Source organism: Thamnophis elegans, chromosome 1 (assembly GCF_009769535.1).
Source record: "Thamnophis elegans isolate rThaEle1 chromosome 1, rThaEle1.pri, whole genome shotgun sequence".
NCBI lineage: Eukaryota > Metazoa > Chordata > Lepidosauria > Squamata > Colubridae > Thamnophis > Thamnophis elegans.
The window spans coordinates 7,907,671-7,933,223 of NC_045541.1; the positions used below are offsets into that span (position 1 = coordinate 7,907,671).

General features: G+C 39.6%; 1 protein-coding gene across 4 annotated transcripts in view; it reads left to right on the top strand.

The window, feature by feature from the left end:
- The window catches only part of ALS2 (alsin Rho guanine nucleotide exchange factor ALS2), a 71,072-nt gene extending 47,150 nt beyond the window's left edge, over nucleotides 1-23,922 (top strand). For all 4 annotated transcript variants that reach the window (XM_032218127.1, XM_032218117.1, XM_032218136.1 and 1 more), the window contains 19 exons: nucleotides 1,150-1,220; nucleotides 3,531-3,597; nucleotides 4,670-4,872; nucleotides 5,581-5,646; nucleotides 6,459-6,557; nucleotides 6,966-7,130; nucleotides 7,959-8,070; nucleotides 9,086-9,163; nucleotides 9,256-9,389; nucleotides 10,924-11,091; nucleotides 12,320-12,437; nucleotides 13,617-13,774; nucleotides 13,921-14,043; nucleotides 16,259-16,435; nucleotides 17,403-17,448; nucleotides 18,302-18,363; nucleotides 19,137-19,286; nucleotides 20,812-20,908; nucleotides 22,797-23,922. In XM_032218127.1, the coding sequence (XP_032074018.1) occupies nucleotides 1,150-1,220; nucleotides 3,531-3,597; nucleotides 4,670-4,872; nucleotides 5,581-5,646; nucleotides 6,459-6,557; nucleotides 6,966-7,130; nucleotides 7,959-8,070; nucleotides 9,086-9,163; nucleotides 9,256-9,389; nucleotides 10,924-11,091; nucleotides 12,320-12,437; nucleotides 13,617-13,774; nucleotides 13,921-14,043; nucleotides 16,259-16,435; nucleotides 17,403-17,448; nucleotides 18,302-18,363; nucleotides 19,137-19,286; nucleotides 20,812-20,908; nucleotides 22,797-22,835 (2,133 nt within the window). In that variant the 3' untranslated portion in view covers nucleotides 22,836-23,922. The remainder of the gene's footprint in view (nucleotides 1-1,149; nucleotides 1,221-3,530; nucleotides 3,598-4,669; nucleotides 4,873-5,580; nucleotides 5,647-6,458; nucleotides 6,558-6,965; nucleotides 7,131-7,958; nucleotides 8,071-9,085; nucleotides 9,164-9,255; nucleotides 9,390-10,923; nucleotides 11,092-12,319; nucleotides 12,438-13,616; nucleotides 13,775-13,920; nucleotides 14,044-16,258; nucleotides 16,436-17,402; nucleotides 17,449-18,301; nucleotides 18,364-19,136; nucleotides 19,287-20,811; nucleotides 20,909-22,796) is intronic.
- The last annotated feature ends 1,631 nt before the right edge of the window (nucleotides 23,923-25,553 follow it).

The window sequence follows — 25,553 nt, forward strand, 5'->3', positions numbered from 1 at the left end:
ATTTAGTTTACTCACTGTTTGTCTTTCATTATTGCACCCCCTTCCCTGTGGTTGTAAGCCGCCCTGAGTCCCCTCAGGGAAAAGGGCGGCCTATAAATCTTAATAAATGTCTAAAATGTCTAAATGCGCCACCTCAGCTCTTCCCTCCCTCTCTTCCCTCTGGATTCTTTTTCTTATCATCCAGTCTAGTTATTAGGATCTTCTAAATTGTGAGTAATTTATCACAAAAGAGAAACCAAATGCTGCTATTGCTCCCCCCCCCCCAGTCTTTGTCAATTTGCTACTAATTAGGCATGTTAAGAATAGAGAACATCACTGAATTATGGATCAGAGTTTTTCTTTGTGCAGATATGGTAACAGCACAGATTGCAATGCAGTCAGACTAGAGTTTGTTTGTTTAATATGGCTGTCCCTCTCACCTGAGGAATTCTGGGCAACCAACAGAATTTAAAATTAAGCCAATAATTTAAAAAATATTTCAGAAACAATCCCTAATCAGGGGTAATCAACCTTTTTATGCCTACCGCCCACTTTTGTATCTCTGTTAGTAGTAAAATTTTCTAACCGCCCACCGGTTCCACAGTAATGGTGATTTATAAAGTAGGGAAGTCAATCAAATTAAAAAAAAGGAAAGTGCTTCAGTATCGGACAAAACCCCTACCGCCCACCATGAAAGCTGGAACGCCCACAAGTGGGCAGTAGGGACCAGGTTGACTACCACTGCCCTAAATAATCTTAAAACAGGAAAAGGCAGCTGAGAATAAAACCTCAAAACAGTTACTAAATCATTCAATGCCTGAGCAACGAACCAGTTCTTGAATGCTTTCCAAAAGGCTTGTAGTGTGGGGAATCTTAGAGGGGGAAGATGTTCCAGTGATCAGGTGCCACAACGTTTTGGGTCCCATAAGATGGTATTTCGTAATCAAAGGGACCCAGAGCATGCTCTCCTACACATGTGGGAGGGCTGGTAGAGAGAAGCATCCTGATGCCATACCACAAAAGGTTTTTATAGGTAGTAACAACCGGCACCTTGAATTGTAACCAGAAGCTTTTTGAAAGCCAGGGCCCAAGCAAAGACCACGGACTAAAACTTACATTATGGGCATAATCATAATATGAAGATTGACCTTTTCCTTTTTTCTCTGCTAGTTCTCAACTCACCATATTTTTTCCTTGTCTACCCTGTGGATAGAACCTGTTTCGGAAGAGACTGGTAATATGTAAGTATTTTTCAGCTGCTTTTTATTAAGTTTGGACTAGTTAACAAATTATTGACTCTTTTTAAAACTTACTTTGCAGCCTATCCCTACTTACTCTTGAACCTGCTTTCAGTGCTCATAGTAGAATTTAAATTCTTATAAATTCTTTAGGCTTGTGTCAACTGGCAACGGCAACTGTTAACATGGGCTTTTAAGTATAAACATGCTGAATCTATGAAACAGTCTTAACTTTACACTTCAGATGTAAAACTATTTAGTTTTATACAGCCTACAGGTAGTCCTTGACTAACAAGTTCGCTTAGTGATGGTTGAAAGTTACAAGAGCACTGAAAAAAATGACTTGCGAACTTTTTTTCACTCTTAACGGCATTGCAGCATCCCCATGGTTCTGTGATCAAAATTCAGATGCTTAATAACTAAGATAAGATAAGATAAGATACTTTATTTGTATGCCGCCCTTTTCCCTGGGGGGACTCAGGGCAGCTCACAGTTCAGGGGGAGGGGAGGACAAACCAAGTTACATATAAGACAATACATCATTAAAAGCACAACATTCATACTATTCGGGCAGGGTTAAGGTCTTTAGCCCCAGGCCTGTCGGGACAGCCAGGTTTTAAGGGCTATGCGGAAGGTCTGGAGGGTGGTGAGGGTACGAATCTCCACGGGGAGTTCGTTCCAGAGGGTCGGAGCAGCCACAGAGAAGGCTCTCCTCCGGGTAGTTGCCAGTCGACATTGACCGGCTGATGGAACTCGGAGGAGGCCTAGTCTGTGGGATCTAATTGGTCGAGTGGAGGTGATTGGCAGTAGGCGGTCTCTCATCCTTATGATCGTTGCAGTGTCCTGGAGTTGTGTAATCTCTTTTTTCACCCTTCTGACAACCAAAGTCAATAGGAAAGACAGATTCACTTATCGCCTGTGTTATTAATCTAACAATCACAGGGATTCACTTAACGACTGTGGCAAGGAATGTTGTAAAATGGAGCAAAACTCACTTAACAGTTGTCTTGCTTAGAAGCAGAAATGTTTGGCTATATTGATGTCGTAAGTCAAGGACTACCTATATTTGCTGTATTAACAATTGCTCATGGAATTGTTTAAGAAGCAAAAATATTTATTTACTGCATCTTCTTTTTCAGGATGCAAATCCTGTCAGTCAAAATAAGCAATCATGCAGACAGTACATTTTTTTAAAATAAAGTTTTTATTTTTTTCCATTTTCATAACATATAAATCACATGTATACTATTACAGAACCAACATCGTATTGTATTATTAAATGTTTACATCAATTCGTCTTACCAGCAACTCCCAAAAACCAATTATTGGCTCTTCTGCTCTCCATACACCATATTTGTACTTTATCCCAGTGTTTCTCAACCTTGGCCATTTGAAGATGTCTGGACTTCAAGTCCCAGAATTCCCCAGCCAGCGAATGCTGGCTGGGGAATTCTGGGAGTTGAAGTCCGGACATCTTCAAGTGGCCAAGGTTGAGAAACACTGCTTTATCCATCACTTTCTTCTCCCTCTCTCCTCCCCCTCCCTACCCTCCTTTCTTCCCTCTGTCAACCTTCCCTTCTCAACTTCCTCTTCTTCTCTCCTTCTCCTCCCTCCCCTTACCACTCCTCATTTCTCTCCTCTCCCCCCCCTCCTACCCTCTCTCCTATCACTCCCTTCTTCCCTTACCTCTCTCCTCTACTTCACACTCTTCATCTCATTTATTTGGTGTATTTCAGCTTCTGAGCGAGCTCCATTTATGTTAATGGTATTTATAATTCCTTTTCAATATACATATTTAATTTTAACCTGTCTTCTCCTCCTTTTTAGTAAAAAAAAAATGTATAACAGAAAACTATACATATATAGTCAATGTGCTTTTAAAAACCTCCCTCCTCCCAGCCTAATTTTGGCAAAGATAGCAATAGCAGTAGCAATAGCAGTTAGACTTATATACCGCTTCATAGGGCTTTCAGCCCTCTCTAAGCGGTTTACAAAGTCAGCATATCGCCCCCACAGTCTGGGTCCTCATTTCACCCAACTCGGAAGGATGGAAGGCTGAGTCGACCCTGAGCCGGTGAGATTTGAACCGCCGAACTGCAGATAACAGTCAGCTGAAGTGGCCTGCAGTACTGCACCCTAACCACTGCGCCACCTCGGCTCATTAGATGTAGACCTGGTTACAATTCCCCACTATTCTCATCATTATCTTTCTATAATTATACATCCTTACATGCCCCCAATTTGTGAAAAGAATGTAATGTAGTCATTTCTCTGGATTAACATTTACAACACAGTTTATTTTCTTTGCTCTAGGAATGGTTTGAGAATCACTACACCTGAAGAACAGTTTATTCTCATTTCATCAAGTCCACAAGAAAAGGTAGGACTTTTTTTTGCCCCTTCCCTCCATTCAGTTCATCAGATGCACTTATGAGTTGTCCATTTTCTAGCATGACTTGCTTTCTAGAGCCTATTCTATATTTTTTTCTGTTCTATTCTTTGAAATTGGTATGAAGCACGTTTCTATGATCTCTGCTGATTTCAGATCAACCTAATAAAATCATTATATTGGGTAAATTTCCCCTGGAATCGGTGTACAGTCTAAATATCTTATTTTTGGAAAATAGTTGATAAGATCAAGAGAAGCAACTGCTTAACAAACAGAGATCTCACCTTTTTCAACTTTTTTTTTTTAGATGGGATATCCAATAGTTGGTAGAGATGAAATGACATCTTCAGAGGGTCCTCATAACATTTTTTAGGTTAAAGACTAAAGTCCAGTGTTTCCCAACCTTGGCAACTTGAAGATGTCTGGACTTCAACTCCCAGAATTCCCCAGCCAGCGAATGCTGGCTGGGGAATTCTGGGAGTTGAAGTCCAGACATCTTCAAGTTGCCAAGGTTGAGAAACACTGGACTAAACTACTGTGTTAAGCTTGTTGCATATTAAACATAACTATTTTAACCTTTAATTTTTTTCAACAAGCATATTATTGAAGATTGACATTTTTAGTGGTGTGAACCTATGTACTTTCAAAACTGCTAACGTTAAATAACCACATCTTGCATATCTTTCAGCATTTATTTTAAAATGATAACCCACAACTCATAGCTGGACTGAGGCCAAGAGCTTCACAAATTACATTACAATTGGTTAATTGTTATACTTTAACTAATTTATTCAGGGAGAAATGTCTGTGATACCACTGTATAGTGGACCTATGTTACATTGTAATGTTAAAATTCAATTCTGATTTTTTTAAAAAGGAGTAAAAGTACTGGAATGTTTTATACTGTATTCTACAATGCACCATTGTTATGATGTATGAATTCCACGACGTCAGTAGATGTGTCACACCAGTTCCAAGGAATTCCTGTAAGAAATGTAGAATGAGGGAAGTAAGAGGAATGTAAGCATCAGAAAGCCTTTGACCATTTTTCACTCTGTTTCAGACTAAGTGGCTGAAATCTATAAGCCAAGCTATAGATCAGGCCTTAAAGGGGACATCTGATTTCCCTCCCTATGGTGCTAGTGGAAGCCTTCAGAGGCAGGAGCCCCCTATTTCAAGGAATGCAAGATACACCTTCTACAAAGATCCTCGGCTTAAGGATGCTACTTACAATGGTCGATGGCTTTCTGGGAAGCCACACGGAAGGTGAAACTGAAATTTTTCCAGATTGCATGAGAAGTCATTTACCTAAATGTTTACAGCAGATCACAAGCGGTTGATGTAAAAAGCTATATGAAAATAGAGCTGGAATAGACGTAGTAGTTCAGTTCAGTTCAGTTTATTAAATTTATATGCCGCCCTTTTCCCCCCGAAGGGGACTCAGGGCGGCTCACAACTCGAACCGGGGAGGGGGATACAGACAAAAGATTTAAAAACAACAACATAACAATATATAATTTAAAACTCACAGCAGTCATACCATTCGAGACGGGGGCAACAGCTCTTTAGCCCCAGGCCTGTCGGAATAACCAGGTTTTGAGGGCTTTGCGGAAGGCCTGGAGGGTGGTGAGGGTTCGAATCTCCACGGGGAGTTCGTTCCAGAGGGTCGGAGCAGCCACAGAGAAGGCTCTCCTCCGGGTAGTCGCCAGTCGACACTGGCCGGCGGATGGGATTCGGAGGAGGCCTAATCTGTGGGATCTAATCGGTCTATTGGAGGTAATTGGCAGCAGGCGGTCTCTCAGACGCAGTAATATGCATTGAAAGCCCCTTAGCCTACATTGTCATAACTCTTGAGAATTAAAAGTTAATCTGGCATAGCCCAGTTCCTTTGGAAGTTACGAAAATTCTGCATAACCTGTATTGTGATAATTTCAATATAGAACCAATATAATTCTAGTATTCCATATATTTCAGAGGAGTCTTGAAGTGGGCAGATGGAAAGATGTATTCTGGCATGTTCAGAAATGGCATGGAGGATGGGTAGGTATAATAGACTAAGCCGGGGGAGTGTGGGGTGGGAACCTGCTGTTCACAAATAATATTTTTTTTAAAAAGTACTGTCAAATTAGGATTAGTAGGGCTGGGCAGGCGTAAACATTATTTGGAAGCAGGGGGTTGGACTCTGTAAGCATAGCAATTCTTCTCTACTTGGTAGAGAAGCTCAATTTTTCAGACTTTTACAAAAGCCAGAAATGTTTTAGGAGAATACCTTAAAGCAGCGGAATCTTGATTAAAGCTCATGAGAAACTTCAATTGCCTATTGCAGGGGTCGGCAAACTTAAACACTCAAAAGAGCCATTTGGACCCGTTTCCTACAGAAAAGAAAACACCAGGAGCCACGAAGGTCCTAACCGGAAGTCCCCTGTTCAATTCTGGGGCTGACCGGAAGTTCAGTTCACGCGCAATAGAGTCTCCTCCTAGCTTGGCATACTTTTTCCTCTACCTGTCATAACTGAAAGCCCTAACAATTGTGGAGACAACTGGAAAACCCTCCCCTTGCCATAGAGTCTTCTCCTGGTGCACTGTGCTTCTCTCCCCTCCACCTCCCACCGGAAGCTCCTCTCAAAATTGTGGCGCCGACCGGTGACGGAGCCACAGCAGAGGGAGGAAAGAACCACATGGGGCTCCAGAGCCACAGTTTGCTGACCCCTGGCCTATTGAATAGAAGATAATACTATGCTTACATAAAATCCAAAGTATGTCTTCCAAAGCTTTCTTGAAGCATATATGGTTTTGCAAATTAGTATTTAGATGTATTGTAAAATGCTGTGATTTTTTTAAAATATTGGCAGATATGGTGAATATAAACTACCAAATAAAACAATGAAGAAGACTGATCATTATATTGGATTTTGGAAAGAAGGCAAAATGTGTGGACACGGTATCTACAGGTAATAAAGACAAAGTGCATATATAGTGTAGTCGTTATATTTTGGACTAAGAATAGGAAGATCCCGGTTTTAAACCACCTGTTTATAATCTACCTACCAATTCAACATTGTTTTAGAAAGGGGAGCAAGAAATACCCAGACTTTTACACTGTTCTGATATAGAATTACTACCAGTAACAAAACGGAGCAGATTTCTAATAAGTGCCACGATGGTGGGAACATCCATTGCCAGAAATATTTTCCTTAACCTTATAATCTAAGTTTCCACATTCCTATGGTATTGCCCACATAATAATCATTCATCTCTCTTGGTTAGAGAGAGAGAGAGAAAAAAAACATGATGGAGAAATATCTTGGAGCAAAATCCTCAGCTTCTTTGTAGTAAGGCAGACTTATTTTTCCTTCTAGGTATGCAACTGGGGAGGTCTATGAAGGAAGCTTTCAAGATAATATGCGCCACGGCCATGGCCTTCTACGCAGTGGGAAACTGACTTCTTCCTCACCTAGCATGTTCATTGGCCAATGGGTGATGGATAAGAAGGCTGGATATGGAGTATTTGATGATATTACAAGGTAAATAGATCTGAACATCTGAATTACTATATTAATAATATAGTACTACTCTATTGTAACAGGAAAAAGGAATTGCTAAGAAATGTTTATTCTTAAGCAGAGAACCTAAATAATCCTCGAAATGAGATATAATACTAATCCTAATTCATTGAAAATAAATTTCAGCGGCATGAGAGACCGCCTGCTGCCAATTACCTCCCATAGACCCGTTAGATCGCACAGGGTCGGCCTCCTCCGGGTTCCGTCTATCAGCCAATGCCATCTGGCTACCACCCGGGGGAGGGCCTTCTCTGTAGCAGCTCCGGCCCTTTGGAACGAACTCCCCGCGGAGATTCGGACCCTCACCTCTCTCCAGGCCTTCTGGAAAGCCGTCAAAACCTGGCTATGCCGGCAGGCCTGGGGTTGATGAGTTCCCCTCCCCTCTCGACTTGTATGGCTGTATGAGTCTTGTGTATTTTAATTACGTGTATTGTGTTTGTATCCCCTTTTCCCCTTTTGAGTTGTTCGCCGCCCTGAGTCCCTCCCAGAGAAGGGCAGCATACAAATAAACTAAATCTTAATCTTAATCTTAATGATTACTTTTAGTGTCCATTAGACACCTAATCACCCGTCTTGAATTTAAGAGTGAGAAATACACACAAAAGTCTGCGCCTGTTAGTACAAGTTTTTAAATCTGAAAGGATGGTAATAGATTTTTGATACGATCTTAGTAGTTGTTGAAACAATTGCTCAACTATAATAAGCTGTTACTTAAATTAGAATGTCATCTAATCCTCATTTCTCAGTTTTTCAGATTTTAGAGACAGTAATGTGTTTCTGTATCTTTAGGGGAGAAAAATACATGGGGATGTGGCAAGATGATTTTTGCCAAGGCAATGGTGTTGTGGTCACACAGTTTGGATTATATTATGAAGGATCCTTTAACAACAATAAAATGATGGTGAGTTTTCATATAAATAAATGTTGTATAATGGGGAAACATTTTTACCTTTGCCCAATTTTGCTTTGCCCTTTAAAAGACAATATATGTATATATGATAATATTATTGCACTTATTTTTAAAGGTAGTATTTTAGTTTGGAATCGTATTTCTAATCAACAGTGTTCTAGTGAAACTTTTGTCTTTCAAATGGCCCAGGTTATGTACAGGTGAAAGATTTTATCTGTTTATTTGAATTTATAAGATCTACCAGATGGAAAGAAAAATAGGAGAAATTTTATTATTTCTCCATCCCAGTGGTTTTGCTGGAGTTTTCAGGCTCTTTTCTCTGCAGAAAGTTAATTGAATACATTGATTTATTTTTGGAGCATTATAAAATGCCATCTGTAAAAACAATAGCCATTTAGAGAATTTTAAGTGAAGTGTATTAAGACAAAAAATTTATATTAAATGGAATCTAGTGATAATAAAGTACTAACATGTCCATTTAACATTTTTTTAAAAATGCTGTTATCTAAAATATCTGAAAAAATAAAATGTAAATTTTAAATAATGAACAATGATAATATGGGAATCGAAGAAAGGAGGGAAGGAAGGAGGGAATGGAGAGAAGAAAGGGGGGAAGGAAGGAGGGAAGGAAGGAGAGAAGGAGAGAAGAAAGGAGGGAAGGAAGGAGGGAAGGAGAGGAGAGAAGAAAGGAGGGAGGGAAGGAGGGAGGGAGGGAAGGAAGGAGAGAAGGAGAGAAGAAAGGAGGGAAGGAAGAAGTAGGATTGTTGTAAAATAAGATGGGTTTATGGGATGGTAAGAAAGTAATTTCAATTATATTGTCAATTGTAGGGGAGAAAAATTGTTACAAATACATATTATTATTTGTATGTTATGAGATCATATAATTGTGAATGTATATATGAGAAATAAAAATTTATTTAAAAAAAATAAAATTAAATTAAAAAAGATAATATGGGAATCATTCCAAACATGTCTTGCACTGATTGCAGTACTATATTCTCCGCAGGGGACTGGGGTTTTGCTGTCTGAAGATGACACGGTATACGAAGGAGAATTTTCAGATAATTGGACCCTCAATGGAAAGGTAATTTGAAACACCTGCTTTCCTTCAGCAGAACAGCTTATTAAAAAGAAGTGCGTTACATATTTTTTCCTCTTTCCGCTTTTTCTTCTAAGGGAACGCTGACTTTGCCAAATGGAGACACTATTGAAGGCACTTTCAGTGGTGAATGGGGATCTGGAATAAAGATTACAGGGACCTACTTCAAGCCCACTTTATATGATCATGAGAAAGATCGGCCTAAAACACTGTGAGTGGATGGGAGCTAGCTTCTCATCAGATGGTTCTATCATTGTAGGTAATTAACTGTTGTAACACTGGCATTAACTCGGAGGCCAAGTGGTTTTCCCAATCAAGCTAGTTTAGATGATTGGACCAGAGAATGAGGTGGACAATTTGGGACAAGTATCTGCATTTAATATGACTATTGAAAGCAGGTCATGAATAGGACTGAAGGAGACTTTTATTAGCCCTATATCAGGGGTGTCAAACGTGCGGTGTCATGGCGACATCACATTACGTATCGGGACTTTCCCCCCCTTCGCTAAACCGGGGGGGGGCGGCAGCATGTGACCCATCCGACCCACAAGCTGTGAGTTTGACAGCCCTGCTGTATATGATCTATTACTCAAATTTCCAATGTGCTTAAAATTTCCAAGATTGTTTCCTGAAAGGCCCCTAACTGAAATGTCTCCTTGAAGGCGTTTGTAAGCTTTAAATTCCAATAGAAAATCTCCCGTAACTGTGCCGTGATGATATCAAGTAGGGCCCAATGCTGGAGAAATTGCACTGATTAGCATCTGATATGGTACTTGGTAGTTATTGCAATTTAGCAGCCTGGGATCTTTCTTTATTTAGAGAATCCCTTTGTGGATGTCAGGCTGCCTATCCAGTGATTCTGAAGAGGCTTCTACTCCTACAGCCTCAATTTGGGTTGCAACACCAGCAGAATCAAGGCTGCTGTCTTTTCTTTATGCAGGATTCAGGGGGGAAAATGAATTTGTACGAAGGTTAATTCAATTAAATAAAAAAATATGCAGCTATCCGTGGTACTTTTGAATCAGATGATTATTTGAAATATTTAAGAAGCCCACTTACATTATAGTTGGCAGATTTTCAGTAATAATAGAAACTGCTGAAATTGATTCATGAAAACTTCTTGTTTTTTTTGCAATATGACTACTCATCTTGAAATGGGGAATTAAATTATTATGGTTCTTAATACAAGTTGCATATAGAAAGAGCTTAAACACTTTCATTAGTACCATAGAACTAGTCAAGCCTCAAAAGCTGGGATTGGGGAAGAAGGGGTTGAAGCGAGGAAGACTGTTTTGACTGGTGCAAAAAAGGATATGTCGATTCATTCATTCTTTCTGTGCAAATGCGTTTAATAGCAATAGCAATAGCAATAGCAGTTAGACTTATATACCGCTTCATAGAGCTTTCAGCCCTCTCTAAGCGGTTTACAGAGTCAGCATATCGCCCCCAACAACAATCCGGGTCCTCATTTTACCCACCTCGGAAGGATGGAAGGCTGAGTCAACCTTGAGCCGGTGAGATTAGAACAGCCGAACTGCAGAACTGCAGTCAGCTGAAGTAGCCTGCAGTGCTGCATTTAACCACTGCGCCACCTCGGCTCTTTAAAGGTTTTTTAGTGTAGATTGAGAGTTACTTTTGTTCACGATATCAAAAAGTCTGCTTTGTGGAGGAACTTTTCAGAAGGGGGCTCTCATTTTATTTGGTTGAACCTGTAGTTACTGTTTGTTAAATGTTGTCAAATGTAGGCGAAAGTTAGGAAACCTTGCGGTCCCAGCAGATGAGAAGTGGAGGGCGGTGTTCGAGGACTGCTGGCACCATCTCGGCTGTGAACAGCCAGGTCAAGGGGACAGGTGGAAAGCGTGGGATAACATTGCTGTTGCCCTGACAACCAATCGGAGGCAACACAAAGAAAGGTTAGTAGGTGGGGTAGATGCATTTTTTTCAATCGGACAGTTCTAATGTAAAGTTCAGTTGCCATTTATTTTCTTGTTAAAAGGGAAGTTAATCTGCAAATACCCGGAATATAAGCAATTTGTATTTATGGATAGGTAACACGAAAAGTGTTTCTTAATCCCTTTTTTAATCCTTAATACAAAATTCTTCAGTCTGGCTCATTCTAAATTATTTTGGTATTGACAGAGTAAATACATTAGTGAGATGCTCTATAGTGGAGCTATTTTTCACATACCGTATTTTTCGGAGTATAAGACGCACCGGAATATAAGACACAGCAAGGGTTTGAAGAGGAAAACTTTAAAAAAATTTTTTTGCACTGTGCAAACCTCACAAAAACGGCCCGTTTTTTTCAAAAATGGACCCATTCTCCCCCCCCCCCCAAAGGCATAAATAGCTTGCAGAGTGCTCCTGGGGGCATGGGGGGGGGGAAACGAGCAAAAAATGGTCTGTTTTTCACAAAAACAGGCCTGTTTTTTGTAAGAAAAAAGGGCATAGATAGCCTTTAGGAAGCTTATAGAGTGCTCCTGGGGGCTTGGGGTGGGTAAAATTGAGCAAAACGGGCCATTTTTTGCTCATTTCTGCCTTCCCCAGCCCCTAGGAGCTCTCCAAAAGGTTCCTAGAGGCTATGCACGGCCATTTTGGTGAAGGGGGCAGGGTTTTGGGAGGCCAAAAATGCTGTGTTCAGTGTATAAGACGCACCCAGATTTTCAGCCTCTTTTTTGGGGGGAAAAAGATGCGTCTTATACTCCAAAAATACAGTATTTGTTGTTTTCTATTCATAATTACTTACCTATTAAAGAGTTTTGGATAAAAAAAAATCTTGCCAGTGATAAAATAAAGAAATATTTGTGCACTTAAAACCAGTAATTATAGAATTTTAAAAATAATCATCCATTTGAAGATGTGAAACTGGATTGAACGTGACAAATCTCATTCATGCTGTGAAATTGCAAGACAGTAGAACCAAAATATTTAACATTAATAATTGATTATGCTGATGTGTTTCTGGTCCGTCCGTCCCATATTTTTAGCTTTAAAGTTCATAGTTAATTTCTGGAGAGGAAAAAAATCATCTGTTGTGAAAAACAGTTTTTAATAGATTTTACCAGTTGAAAAATTGTTGTGTTTATTGGTTCCCAAACCCGTTTCTGTATAGGTTTTAACTATAGCCATCTATTCTTGCAGTCCAGAACTCTTGAGCAGATCACACGCACAAACCCTGGAGAGCTTGGAGTTCATTCCACAACATGTCGGTGCCTTCTCGTTGGAAAAATATGACAACATTAAGAAATACCTCATAAAGGTATATGCAAGCCAATGTCTATATAATCTGCATTTACAGCTTGCTGATGTTCACTGATTCCTTAAGCAGAGTAAAATAAGGGCTGCTATCTATAATGCTGTTTATAATATACTTTTCTAATGAACAAATACATAGAAATGTTCCCATGATTATTTGGGCTTCCTTGGAAAAGAAGCTTGGTTGCACAGGGACGGATAGGGGGTAGTGAGCCGAAGTGGCGCAGTGGTTAAATGCAGCACTGCAGGCTACTTCAGCTGACTGCAGTTCTGCAGTTCGGCTGTTCAAATCTCACCGGCTCAGGGTTGACTCAGCCTTCCATCCTTCCGAGGTGGGTAAAATGAGGACCCGGATTGTTGTTGGGGGCAATATGCTGACTGTGTAAACCGCTTAGAGAGGGCTGAAAGCCCTATTAAGCGGTATATAAGTCTAACTGCTATTGCTATTGCTATTGCTATAGGTGGCAATTCAATAGCAATAGCAGTTAGACTTATATACCGCTTCATAGGGCTTTCAGCCCTCTCTAAGCGGTTTACAGAGTCAGCATATCGCCCCCACTGTCTGGGTCCTCATTTCACCCACCTCGGAAGGATGGAAGGCTGAGTCAACCTTGACTGGTGAGATTAGAACCGCTGAACTGCAGATAACAGTCAGCTGAAGTGGCCCGCAGTGCTGCACCCTAACCACTGCGCCACCTCGGCTCTTGGTAGATGACAATATAAAGTGGATGGGATTTGGAATTTTCTTGCGATTTTAGAGTTTTGAGTTTGTACATCACCATCAGCATCCACGTTAAGGGCACCATTTATCAGCAATTCCAGCCAGAAGAATTCTAGTGACTACAAAAAAATGGTATTAATGTCCCATCTCTAAGACAGGCTACATACAAAACAGCAAGTTTGAGAACCATATGCTTAGTAAAAACGTGAATTTGGGTTAAATAATTTTCTAAGAAAACTGTTTCTTCCCTAACTCTGTCCGCAAGCATTTCATACGAATCTTTGGGTAACACTGCACAAATATGAATCCTGAACTTAGGACCTATTTGTGTGAAATACACAAGTGATACTTTTTAGAGTTTAATTTATTTATACATGTATTGTTTAAAATATCTTATATTTGAGCCCTTCAGTTCTGCTTCTTTTGTGTAGCTTTCTGGTTTTTTCATCTCCATCTTTTTAGGCATGTGATACTCCTCTGCACCCTTTGGGAAAACTTGTGGAAACTCTGGTAGCTGTATACCGCATGACGTACGTGGGAGTAGGAGCCAATCGGCGGCTTTTGAAGGAGGCGGTGAAGGAGATTAAATCCTATTTGAAGCGCATCTTCCAGTTGATCAGGTAAGAAGCTGCTTACCAGGCAACTTTGGAATTGTGGATTCCTTTTGCAGAAAGAGTAGATGAAGAAAATCTTGTTTCAAAATGTATCGATGCTTTTCAATTAGACTACGCATTTTGACGGTAATGCCTTTATGTTGGTTTCCAAGATTCCTGTTCCCTGATCTTCCTGGAGAAGGCAGTGTAATTCCCTCACTGATGACTGAGATGAAAGAAACCAGATCTTTCTGTACTGGGAAAAAGGACTCGGAACCAGACTCTCCAGAGCCAGGGTAATTTGATCAGAAGAAAGCGCCAAGGTCTTTAAGGAAATAAATCGGTTCCACCACAAAACCGCGGACGACAAAAATCGCGGTCGACGAAAGCGCGCATTTGACGTCATCACAGCGCGACGAAAACATCGCGCTGTGATCGAAAAATGTAAAAATAAAGCGAAAACCTTACCCTAACTCCCCCAAACCTAACCCTAAACCTAACCCTAAACCTAACCCTTAACCTAACCCTAAATCTAACCCTAAACCTAACCGTTAACCTAACGCTAAACCTAACGCTAACCCTTAACCTAACGCTAAACGTAACCCTAACGCTCTAAACCTAACCCTAACCCTTAACCTAACCCTAACCCTAAACCTAACCCTAAACCTAACCCTTACCTTTATGTGAATCGGCTTGCTTTAATTTTATTTTTATTTCAATTTTTATTTTTTTTTCGTCGCGCTGTGATGACGTCAAATGCGCGCTTTCGTCGAGCGCGCTTTTGTAGACCGCGGTTTTGACGGGTCACGAATAAATCTAGAGCTAGCATTCAATCCGATCAAAAGAGGCTTCAAGCTTCATTTTCTTTTCTTTTTTATTGGAATATAGGTGATGTCATTTAGCATACTATACTTTTTTTAAATCCTCCATTTAATTAAACAAAAAGCTAAATAAAAATTCATAAAGACAAAACATTGTTATAGATTTAATGTTGTGAATTTCAGCTATTTAATGTTTATGTTTGAGTGGGTTCAATTTCAAATGGAGAAGTTCTGATTCAGTAGATTTTTTCCAATATTTTACCCTTTCCGATGACATGCCAGGCTACCTAACTAATGAATAGACTGAGATTGATTTGCCTCTGTTACTCTTTCTTACACTGCTTTAAGGCAGGAGTATTAACCACAGAAATATAAGCTTCATTTCTGCCAGATAAGCTCTTTGCTACGCCACTGGTTAATAGCACACATCATGCCCTCTATGCATAGAAAAAATTATATTTCTGGCTTGTTCTGTATAGTTTAAATGATAAAGAATGTCTGTGCTGGAATGTCTTGCAGTGTATGCTAATATTCAAACTTTTCAGGAATAACTGAGAAAAGGGAGGAGTAATTGTTCTTTGGTTGAAAGAGAATTTCAACCAAAGTACCGTATTTTTCCGTGTATAAGATGATACTTTAAAAAAAAATCCCTAAAAATGGAGGGGCGTCTTATACACGAGGGCCAAAAGGGGAAGGTGTGGCCTATCCCCGTCCTCCAGCTCCACCGCACATGCTGAACGAACCAGTTGTTAAATACCACCACACACATACACACACACACTATCAATGTGGATCCTGGGCACTGCTCTGCAATAGAGAAACGGGAAATGGAGCAGTCGGCACAAGGGAAGGAGGAACAGGGAGAAGAAAAAGGGAAAGCGGCCTTCTTCCCTTTCATCAGCTGCCCCATTGCCCGTTTCTCCATTGCAGAAAGCACCACAGAGCTTGCCCCACCCACCACTGCCCAGATACCCTTGCTTCCCCCAAGCATTTCTTTGCCTACCTGATTTCCATATCCGTCGTGTTTCTCTGTCACATTTCTCATCGTGTCCTGACTGCAGTGCCCATGCCAACGCAGTGGCATTCCAGTTCTGGCCGGGAAGGGGCAGCCAGCATGGGCACCTGCAGACAGGATGCCCACTCGCTTCAGCACCCTCCCCAACCCTCGGATGCTCTGTTGGCACGTTGCGCCGCCCCCCCACCCCCAGCCTGATTTCTAAATTTTGGGTAAGAAAAGGGGGGGAGGCGTCCTATACATCGGGATGTCTTAGAGCCGAGGTGGCGCACTGGTTAGGGTGCAGTACTGCAGGCCACTTCAGCTGACTGTTATCTGCAGTTCAGCGGTTCTAATCTCACCGGCTCAGGGTTGACTCAGCCTTCCATCCTTCCGAGGTGGGTAAAATGAGGACCCAGACTGTGGGGGCGATATGCTGACTCTGTAAACCGCTTAGAGAGGGCTGAAAGCCCTATGAAGCGGTATATAAGTCTAACTGCTATTGCTATTATAAATGGGAAAATACAGTAGGTAGGAGAAAGTGAAATTCATTCCCTTTTGCTTCTTCATCATGTTTTCTTGATTAAGAAAAGATTAGTTGGTCTGAATCAAATCAATTATGCTAATGTTCATAGAGCACCAGTTCCTCAAAATAACATCTCAAATGTTTTGTCTCCTGCTTTTTATGTGTTTAAGCTATGTGGTGACAAGCTCTGGCTTATTACTTCCTGTGCTGCTCCCACGACTTTATCCTCCTCTGTTTATGCTGTATGCCTTGGACAATGAAAGAGAGGAAGATGTTTACTGGGAATGCGTTCTACGTTTGAACAAACAACCAGATAAAGCACTATTGAGTTTTTTGGGAGTGCAAACGTAAGCATGCTTCCTCCACATGTTGAAAAAATATTGAAAGCTAGTTTTTCTTGTGAGATGTATGTTTCAATTATTGCTTTAAGCAGGAGAAAAAAAGATTTAATTCCTTTTTTGTACCTTCCAATATAGATAAAGTTTTCCTTGACTAAGCACTTTCAATCCTCAAAGGATTTGTAGTGGGAAACAAATAATTACTATGATCTTAAGAAGTTCCTGTATGTCATATTAATTATTTGAATTTCTTGGCGTTCAAATAGGCTGACTTTGAACACCAAAAGAAACTTTGAAAGATCACCTCATGAACTTCCCTTGCCAAAAATATCTAGATAATATAATGTGGTCCAGTCTAGAGGTGCTTAAATTTTTATAGGTAAATCCCCTATATAGTTTCCAAAGAGAAGGCGTGGGAGGAGTAACACGTGGGTATTACCCAAGCCTTCTTGCCTATTGGAGACTGAGGTATTAATCTTTTGGAGCCACACCTCCGTACCTCCTCCGACTCCCCCAGATTAACCTCAGTCTCGGCCTGAAAAGGAGTGTTACTCCGTCTCTCCCTTCTCTCCGAAGACTTAGAGCATTTTTCTCCAGAATTGGCATCAGCGATTACTATCTACAGGGATTCCAACAGACCTTTCCTCTCACCTCTCCTCCGCTGTGCTCCGCGCCGCTGGGAAAGCCTCGTTGCAAACCAGCGTGAGCGCGCACGCTATATATTCTCTTTCATCAGATACTCTTTGCATTGAGAAGAACTTTTAAGTACCCAGAAATTGGACCTCGGTGCTAATTAGGGCTTTGTTGATCTGGGAGATCTTTGTATCTGTAAATAAATGCAGATGCCTCTGATGTCTCTAAAATTCTAAGCCTGCAGCTTTCACACTAGTTTTTTGGACTCATTTTCTAAATGACTCATTCTATATTTAAGAATCTGTCTTCTATTGACATAGTTGTTTTATGGTACTACTTACAGGAAGTTTTGGCCAACAACAGCATCTGCCTTTGGTGAAAATAAAAAGGTATGTTTTATTTACAGGAATTTTACTTGCACAATTCATGTTTGTTATCAATTTTTTGTCTGAATTTTTATCCTGGTTGAAAGAGAATTGGAGAATATACTGTCAGTATCTTTCAGTTAATATTTAAAGTATCAAATCGTGTATCTTTTTTACACTTAGTAGTTCTTCTACAATTGTTCCAGGAACAATTCATATTTCCTGCAGCAATAACATTGTGATATTTACAGGAAACGTTTCTCACATATTTCCTATCATTCTTTTTAGATTTTTTGGTTTCTTAGAATATTTCATTATTTTGGCAGAAAACTTAACTATTCCCAAGATGTTCAGATTCTCTGTTGGTTGAAGGATGCTTTCTTTTAGAAACTGCATTTTGTGATTTTTTTTATAAAGTACAAAATATCCTATGAATGATGTGACAGTGAGGCATCACTTTTGCATCATTATGCCTTGTAACAGTTATTTTAAACCAGCAGCTAAATAATATTTAGGTCAACCATAGGCTTTTTATGAAATGAACATATTAAAAGTATAGGTGTGGGATCCTAGGTGGTTTCTGAGCTTGATTGTGTTCTTGTAGAGGTTTCATTACCAGTAGATAACATTGTTAGTGCTAGTAAGCAATGGGACTTGCTCTCAGTTTATATTTTAGTGCATTTCTTAATTTTGCTTTTTTTTTCTCCCCTCATCCTCTTTTTAAACTTTTTTTTCTTTGCTTTTTTTGCATGTAATATTTTTCTTATTTAATAAAAGTTTTTGGGGAAAATCAATATGCTAAATAATTTATTCCAGTCCAGTTTTAATTCTTATGGCTAAAGCTATCCATAATTATAATTTCTATTCTTATGCCTAGGTATTGCCAAATTCAAAAGATGCCTGTTTTGCTTCTGCTGTGGAATGCCTACAACAGATCAGGTAATTTCAAAATTAGCATACTTAACCTTCCCACCTTTCAATGGGAAATAGGTTGACTTACCTTGTGATTAATGATTTTGTGTCATATACGCAAGCTGCTTCATTCACAGTTTTAATGTTCAGGGCAAAGGTGCTTTTACAAGAGGCAACTGGACTTCCTTGTTTTTCTTTGAAGACATTTCACTTCTCATCCAAGTAGCTTCTTCAGTTCTCACTGGATGGTGAGGAATGGAAGAACTTACACTCATTGCAGACAGCTGGTCATTTGCATTCTTTTGGATTACTATAGTTATTTCTGCTTCCCTGTAGTGTCCAACTTTCAATGTTCCCTGTCGTCATGTTTCTTTTTCTAATCAACATTTTCCCACAAAAATGATTTCTGACTTTGTTTTAAAATCAAAAAGATATATGGTCTTTATAAAAAATTTTAAAACCCTTGGGCTGATTCTTGCAACTAAAATCTTACTTCAAATCCATCTGGCCCCTTAGTCCTTTTATAACTTTCCAGAACTCTGTGTTCTAACCATTCTTTTGCTATTTATTCCAAAATAAGAACGTTCCAGTCTTAAAACTTCTTTCAAGAAGAAGGAAACTCATCCTGAAGGCTTCTCTCTTCTCAATATGTCTAGAACTTTGGGTCTGTTCTTGAATTTCATTGATATTGTAGTCCCTCATGTGTCTGAAATAATGAGAGGAGAGGTTCAATTTAATATTAAGAGATTGAACAAAATTCTCATTTTTGCACTCAACACTCAAAATAATCTTCCTAATAGCACAACGTTTACACCTACTGACAAGTTGAAGGTGATCCAGCAGACATTTGAGGAGATCTCACAGAGCGTTCTTGAGTCTCTTCATGAAGATTTCCTGTGGTCCATGGATGATTTGTTTCCCGTTTTTCTGTATGTGGTGCTACGAGCCCGGTAAGTAAAATTCTGCACTTAATCCTTTAATTATAGCTATAATTATTCCATCATTGGTCTAACTGTTATAAGCCATGGGACCCAATTGTGTTTTATTAAGTAACTCTGATGCTGTTGGAATTTTAGCATAACATTTTAATTCATCCTCTTCTGAATGGGCTAGTTTGAAAATATTGCTCTTATTTTAATATGGAAATTGTATTTTCTAAAAAGAAGTCATAGGAATCTCTGGCACTGAAACTGTACAATGAAACTGAAAGCTGTATCTTTTCCTTTGAGAAGATATGTGATGCTCTTCCTACACATAGAATAAGACATAGTTATTATTGAACACCTGTGATAATCTTCCAGCAGAAAAAGTTTCAGTGAAAAGACTCTTAGGCTAGAACAAAATGCAATTATTGTAAAATTGATTGGGAAGAAATACAATCACAATAAATAACTTTATGTGATTATAATATTGATGTTTAGGTATTCATAGTTTGGGAGTTATTCCTGAAAATTTGCTTTGTGGTTGATTCCACAAGAAATGTTCAATAATATATTTGCATAAAAAAGGAATAACATGCAGTGCAATAAGGTGCAATATTTTGAATTTGAAACATTATGGGTTAAAATATTTGGGTTAAAACAAAAATGCCCGTTTCACATCCCAGGTATCCCATTTTGAGCTGAGAATTGTTGCAAATTTACTGGAGGCTCAAAAAAAAACATTCTGGAATAGGCAAAATGGAAAATTGCCTACAAAATCAATATAACACATTTCAAACTCAAAACATCCCTTTTCAGCTTTTTTTTTTTTTTTGTCACACTCATAGTATAGCAATAGCAATAGCAGTTAGACTTATATACCGCTTCGTAGGGCTTTCAGCCCTCTCTAAGCAGTTTACAGAGTCAGCATATCGCCCCCAACAACAATCCGGGTCCTCATTTTACCCACCTCGGAAGGATGGAAGGCTGAGTCAACCCTGAGCCGGTGAGATTTGAACAGCTGAACCGCAGAACTGCAGTCAGCTGAAGTAGCCTGCAGTGCTGCATTTAACCACTGCGCCACTTCGGCTCACCTGGGTACCTGAGAGACCGCCTCCTGCCGATCACCTCCCATAGACCGATTTGATCACACAGGTTAGGTCTCCTCCGGATTCCATCTGCCAGCCAATGTCGGCTGGCGACTCCCCGGGGGAGAGCCTTCTCTGTTGCAGCGCCAGCCCTCTGGAACGATCTCCCCGTGGAGATCCGGACCCTCATTACCCTCCCGGCCTTCCGCAAAGCCGTTAAGTCCTGGCTGCTCCAGCAGGCTGGGGGGGGGCTTTCGAAATATCCAGCCCCTCGGAAATTGTGACTGTTGTATATTTTAATATGTTGTCTTGTTTATTATCCCCTTCCCTTGTTTTATTGTAAGCCGCCCGGAGTCCTTCGGGAGTGGGCGGCATACAAGCTCAATAAAACTAACAACTATAAACTGTAATGCATTAGCTGATTGACAAATGCCCATTAGTGTAACCATGTTTCCTTTTTGTGGCAGAATAAGAAATCTGGGGTCTGAAGTTCACTTGATCGAGGACCTCATGGATCCCTATCTCCAACACGGGGAGCAAGGCATTATGTTCACTACCCTGAAGGCAAGTCTTCGTTCTGTTGATTATTCAAAGTCATCTTGTAATGTCCTCTGTAATCATTTTCTTCTGAATCGTAGACTTGATTGAGTTAGTATTAAATTCACCTAATTTGACCTGGATCAAATGTAGAGAAAATAATATTTTTGCATGTCCAATTATTCTTTGCCTATCTTGGCTCATTGCTACTAACAAGGAAAGAATAGCTGGTTATAATTATTATTGTTATAATTTTTTTTTTAAAGAGAGGCCTGCTTTGAAACAGCAGTACTTAGGCTAATCCTATCTGAATGTAACCTGGACAATTACTTTGATGAAGAAACGTTACTAGCTAGTAATATTTACTTCCTGATAAAGATGGATCTGAAAGTATTTCCTGACAAACTCTTGGATGCATCTGAATGAAGTTTATTCTCTAAATCTACTTTGGTCTAGTTTTATTTCTTTCTTTTTTTAAAAAGAAATAGCCATAGCAATAAGCTTTGCCTAAGAATATAGCAGAAAGTGCACTCAGATTATTCACTTAAATCAGTGTTTCTCAACCTTGGCCACTTGAAGATGTCTGGACTTCAACTCCCAGAATTCCCCAGCCAGCTTTGAATTCTGGGAGTTGAAGTCCGGACATCTTCAAGTGGCCAAGGTTGAGAAACACTGACTTAAATCATTTGGCAGTCTCACAATAGACTGGCTAAATTGTAGATTGTGCCTTAAGCAGAGCCTTTATCAAGGGATTCCTTGGGGAGGGGGGGGGGTCAGTTTTATCGTCTTTTGTTAATATCTATCTGAAACCACATCAAAGGTGAGAGCTGAACTGCTATCACTCATCTTCCCTTCTCTTTTTTACTTAGCTCATTTGAGGGAAGTACATATCCTGAATAAGTACTTGAGCATTATAATGAATTGGATGAAGGCCAGGAAAGGATTTAGTCCAGGTTAGGCATCTACTGGTTCATGGAAAGGTCATCTATCTAGGTTATGATGTTCAATCTCTTTTGGAGAGGTTTAGTTTGTTAAAGATCATAATTGAATGGTGTTCCTGAACTCATTATTGTCACTGGAGTCACCAGTGGTCCGTCTCACTGATGTAGTGAGACAGTGTACAGGAATAGTTCTGCAGATAAACACACACATACATATACACACATGTACCCATGATACCTTGGTGATAGTTAGATTACTGCAGTTTATTGGATATGATGATATATTTGAAGACTGCTTTGAAATGTCAGTTAATTCAAAATAGAATATATTAGCAATAGCAGTTAGCAATAGCAGTTAGACTTATATACCGCTTCATAGGGCTTTCAGCCCTCTCTAAGCGGTTTACAGAGTCAGCATATTGCCCCCCAACAACAATCCGGGTCCTCATTTTACCCACCTCGGAAGGATGGAAGGCTGAGTCAACGTTGAGCCGATGAGATTTGAACAGCCGAACTGCAGAACTGCAGTCAGCTGAAGTAGCCTGCAGTGCTGTATTTAACCACTGCGCCACCTCCACTCTTATTTGGAAGTTGTTATTAATAGGACAATTATATAATATTAGTGTTTTATCAACCGTGCTGGTTCTCACGTGATAACTATTTTTAAAGTCCTGGACAGCATAAGATTTGAATATCTGCATTTTAGGGACCTATTTTTTTTATTTTATTTAAAAGAACAAATGTATTTTTGCTAGATGACTTTTTCCGAGTACTTTGCATAGTCTTTAGAAGGGAATTAATTCCCCATGTTTGGGGGAATCTGTTCTTGTTTTGTTTTCTATTAGTCATGTTTAGCGTTTTATTTTATTTTTATTATTTTCATTGTTTTATAATTTTATACTCCTTTTACTTAATTAAGTATGTTTAATGAATCAGATGTATTTGCTTATTATTTTTCAAAACTTTATTTTTAGGCATGCTATTACCAGATTCAGCATGAAAAGCTCACCTAACATATTTGCCTTATGTAGAAGACTCGCCTGAATTTTTATTCATCCTCCCTGAAATAAAATGAAAACAGAGACATCAATCTGTGGATGCAATTTCTAAAGCTTTCAAGTCAGAAAAAAAAGCAAAGATGTCAGATCAAAGAAAAAGAGATCAGATTTGGAAAGCAATTATTTTTTGAAGAAAATGTTAGACTCACGTAGATCTCAAGAAAGAAAAATACCATCCAGGACACATGCTGCTTTTGACACAGAAGAAGCTGAAAATGTTGTGATTTTGAAGGACTGAAATGCACTACAGAACTACTGTATTATTTTTAAATGAAGCTGCCTAGGTTTGTGTGTCACTGGGGAAAAATAGTTGACACAAATAACCTTCTTACTAAAAGAAAAAAAACAGTTTGTGAAAAAAAAATCCTCTCTATAAAGTTATAAAGTACAAGTGCTTGCGTGAAATCGAGAGCTGTTGGATTTATTAATTCCAAAGCGTTAAATATGTGGGAGCTGATATTTCTTTACTTTTTTGGGGGGGGAGGGGGAGGTGTTAAGGGGAATTTATTATTTAACATCAAGGAACATTGTAAATGTCAGCACTGAATTTAATATTTAAAAATGTTTACAGAACTCTTAGTTCTTCTAAGCCTTGATGAACAAACTTTATAAGCTACAGTTGGAATGGTTTACCTAACAACGTTACAGAATGGACTTCATGTTACAGAATGATAAAACTGCAATCTTACTAAAGATATGCTCTCAGCATTGAAGTATTATCATTATGCGATTTTGAACTGCTACATCTGCAATGCCATTTGGACAGAAGGAACCCTTATTACCAGCAACTCTGTGTCATTGTTCTTGTTATTTTTCCTTTGCCTTGTATGAGTAGCTCTCATTCTGGATAAAACAGGTGCTGTTCTTTATTATATCAGAAATGCTCCCCTGGTTAAATTCAGTTAATAATATTCAATACAAATAACCCCTGGACATCAGAATCATGCTTGTGTGTTAACTTCTTTTATTAAAAATGGATTTTTGTTGAACTATAATTATAAATGAAGCAATTTTCATAATAAAAATACTACTAATTCTGTCATTCTTTTGTTGTAATATATAAATCCCTTTTTGGAAATGTTTTATAATCATTTCAGTATTAGTTTCCCGCATTAAGAATAACAGAGTTGGAAGGGACTTTGGAGGTCTTCAACCCCCTGCTTAGGCAGGAAACCCTACAGAACTTCAGACAAATGGTTACCCAATTATCTTGTTAAAAACTTCCTATGTTGGAGCATCCACAACTTCTGGAGGCAAGTTGTCCCACTGATCAATTGTTCTAACTGTCAGGAAATGTCTCCTCAGTTTTAAGTTGCTTCTCCCTTTGATTGTCCTGCCCTCAGGTGCTTTGGAAAATAGCTCTTCTTTGTGGTAACCCCTGAGATACTGGAACACTTTAACAGCATAGTTTGCTATCCAATCATTAAAGTAAATAAAATCAATCCTAAAGGATTGTTTTCTGTTTTGAGACTCTTTGGGGTGTAAAGCTTCTTTTTTCAGGAGCAGTGGGATGCCCACAAAGGAACACAACCTGTTGTGGCCCGGCAAGAGCCGTTGGCGCTGCCGCCAGACTCCGACAGCGAGGGGTCTTATGAGTCGGCCCTGGAGGAGGTGGAGGACTCTGGACAGGGTGCCGACTCCAAGCAGGGCAAGGAGAGACTGGTTGGCCACCAGGTGGCGCCGGAGCCTTGGATCAGAGGGAGTGATCCGGAAAACACTTGTGAGTTGTTTTGGGATGCACGCCGTCGAAGGGCTACTCGGCGGCAAGAACAACTGCATAATTATATGAGATGATTACGCTCAGCTAATGCTTATTAAGATCCTCTCCTGATTATAAAAGAGACTACTTGTGCCAGGCCCTTTTGCAGAAGTCAACGTTCACGATTAGGAGAAGCCAACTTGGAGAATTGGTTTGCTGTGAGAGCTTGTTTGCATTGGCCTAGGTTTGTAGGACTTGCTGCCAGAGTGCTTATCTCTTTGTTTATTTTGGGCTTGCAGCCAATGAGAGTCTGGACTGATTAAAAGTATTCCTATTTACGTTTGTCTTGGCTTTCGTTCCTGGATGGAGAAGGGGGCGGGGTTAGAACACAACCTATTTTGGTTCATCCCCATGATAGGATCTCCTAAAGCCTCAAAAAGGTGTCTACCAGCTGCCTGTTGCATTATAGCACTATCAGATGTACTGTGAACTTTAAGAATCAACATATGTAGCCACTGACCACAAAAGATTTGAGCCATTTAAGGACATGGACTCACAAAAATTTACAAAGCTGCAAAAAAAGAATCACATGTAATTAACCTACATATTATTTGTAGCGTGTTTTGATGGCACCTCTGTTTGGTCAATTTCATTTTTTGATTGTTGTCCTGCTTCCAAACGTAGATCAAATGCCGTCACTGTTTAATCAAATACAGACACAATGGAAAGGGAGAGCTGGATATCTTTGGCACCCTGGTTATTCATTGTTCTAATTTCTGAAAGCTCCTCTGCTGCAGAGAGCCCAAGAGAAACCTAGAATTTTCCACCACTAAATATCAGGTGGACGAAGCAGATGTTCCTAGTGGTGCTCTCTAGAGCACAAGGACCATCCTACTGGGTTGATAGCCACCCCGAGAAATTAACAGGAATCCCCGTTTCTAGTACAGATCATTTCTCAGGGGAACCAGGGTAGT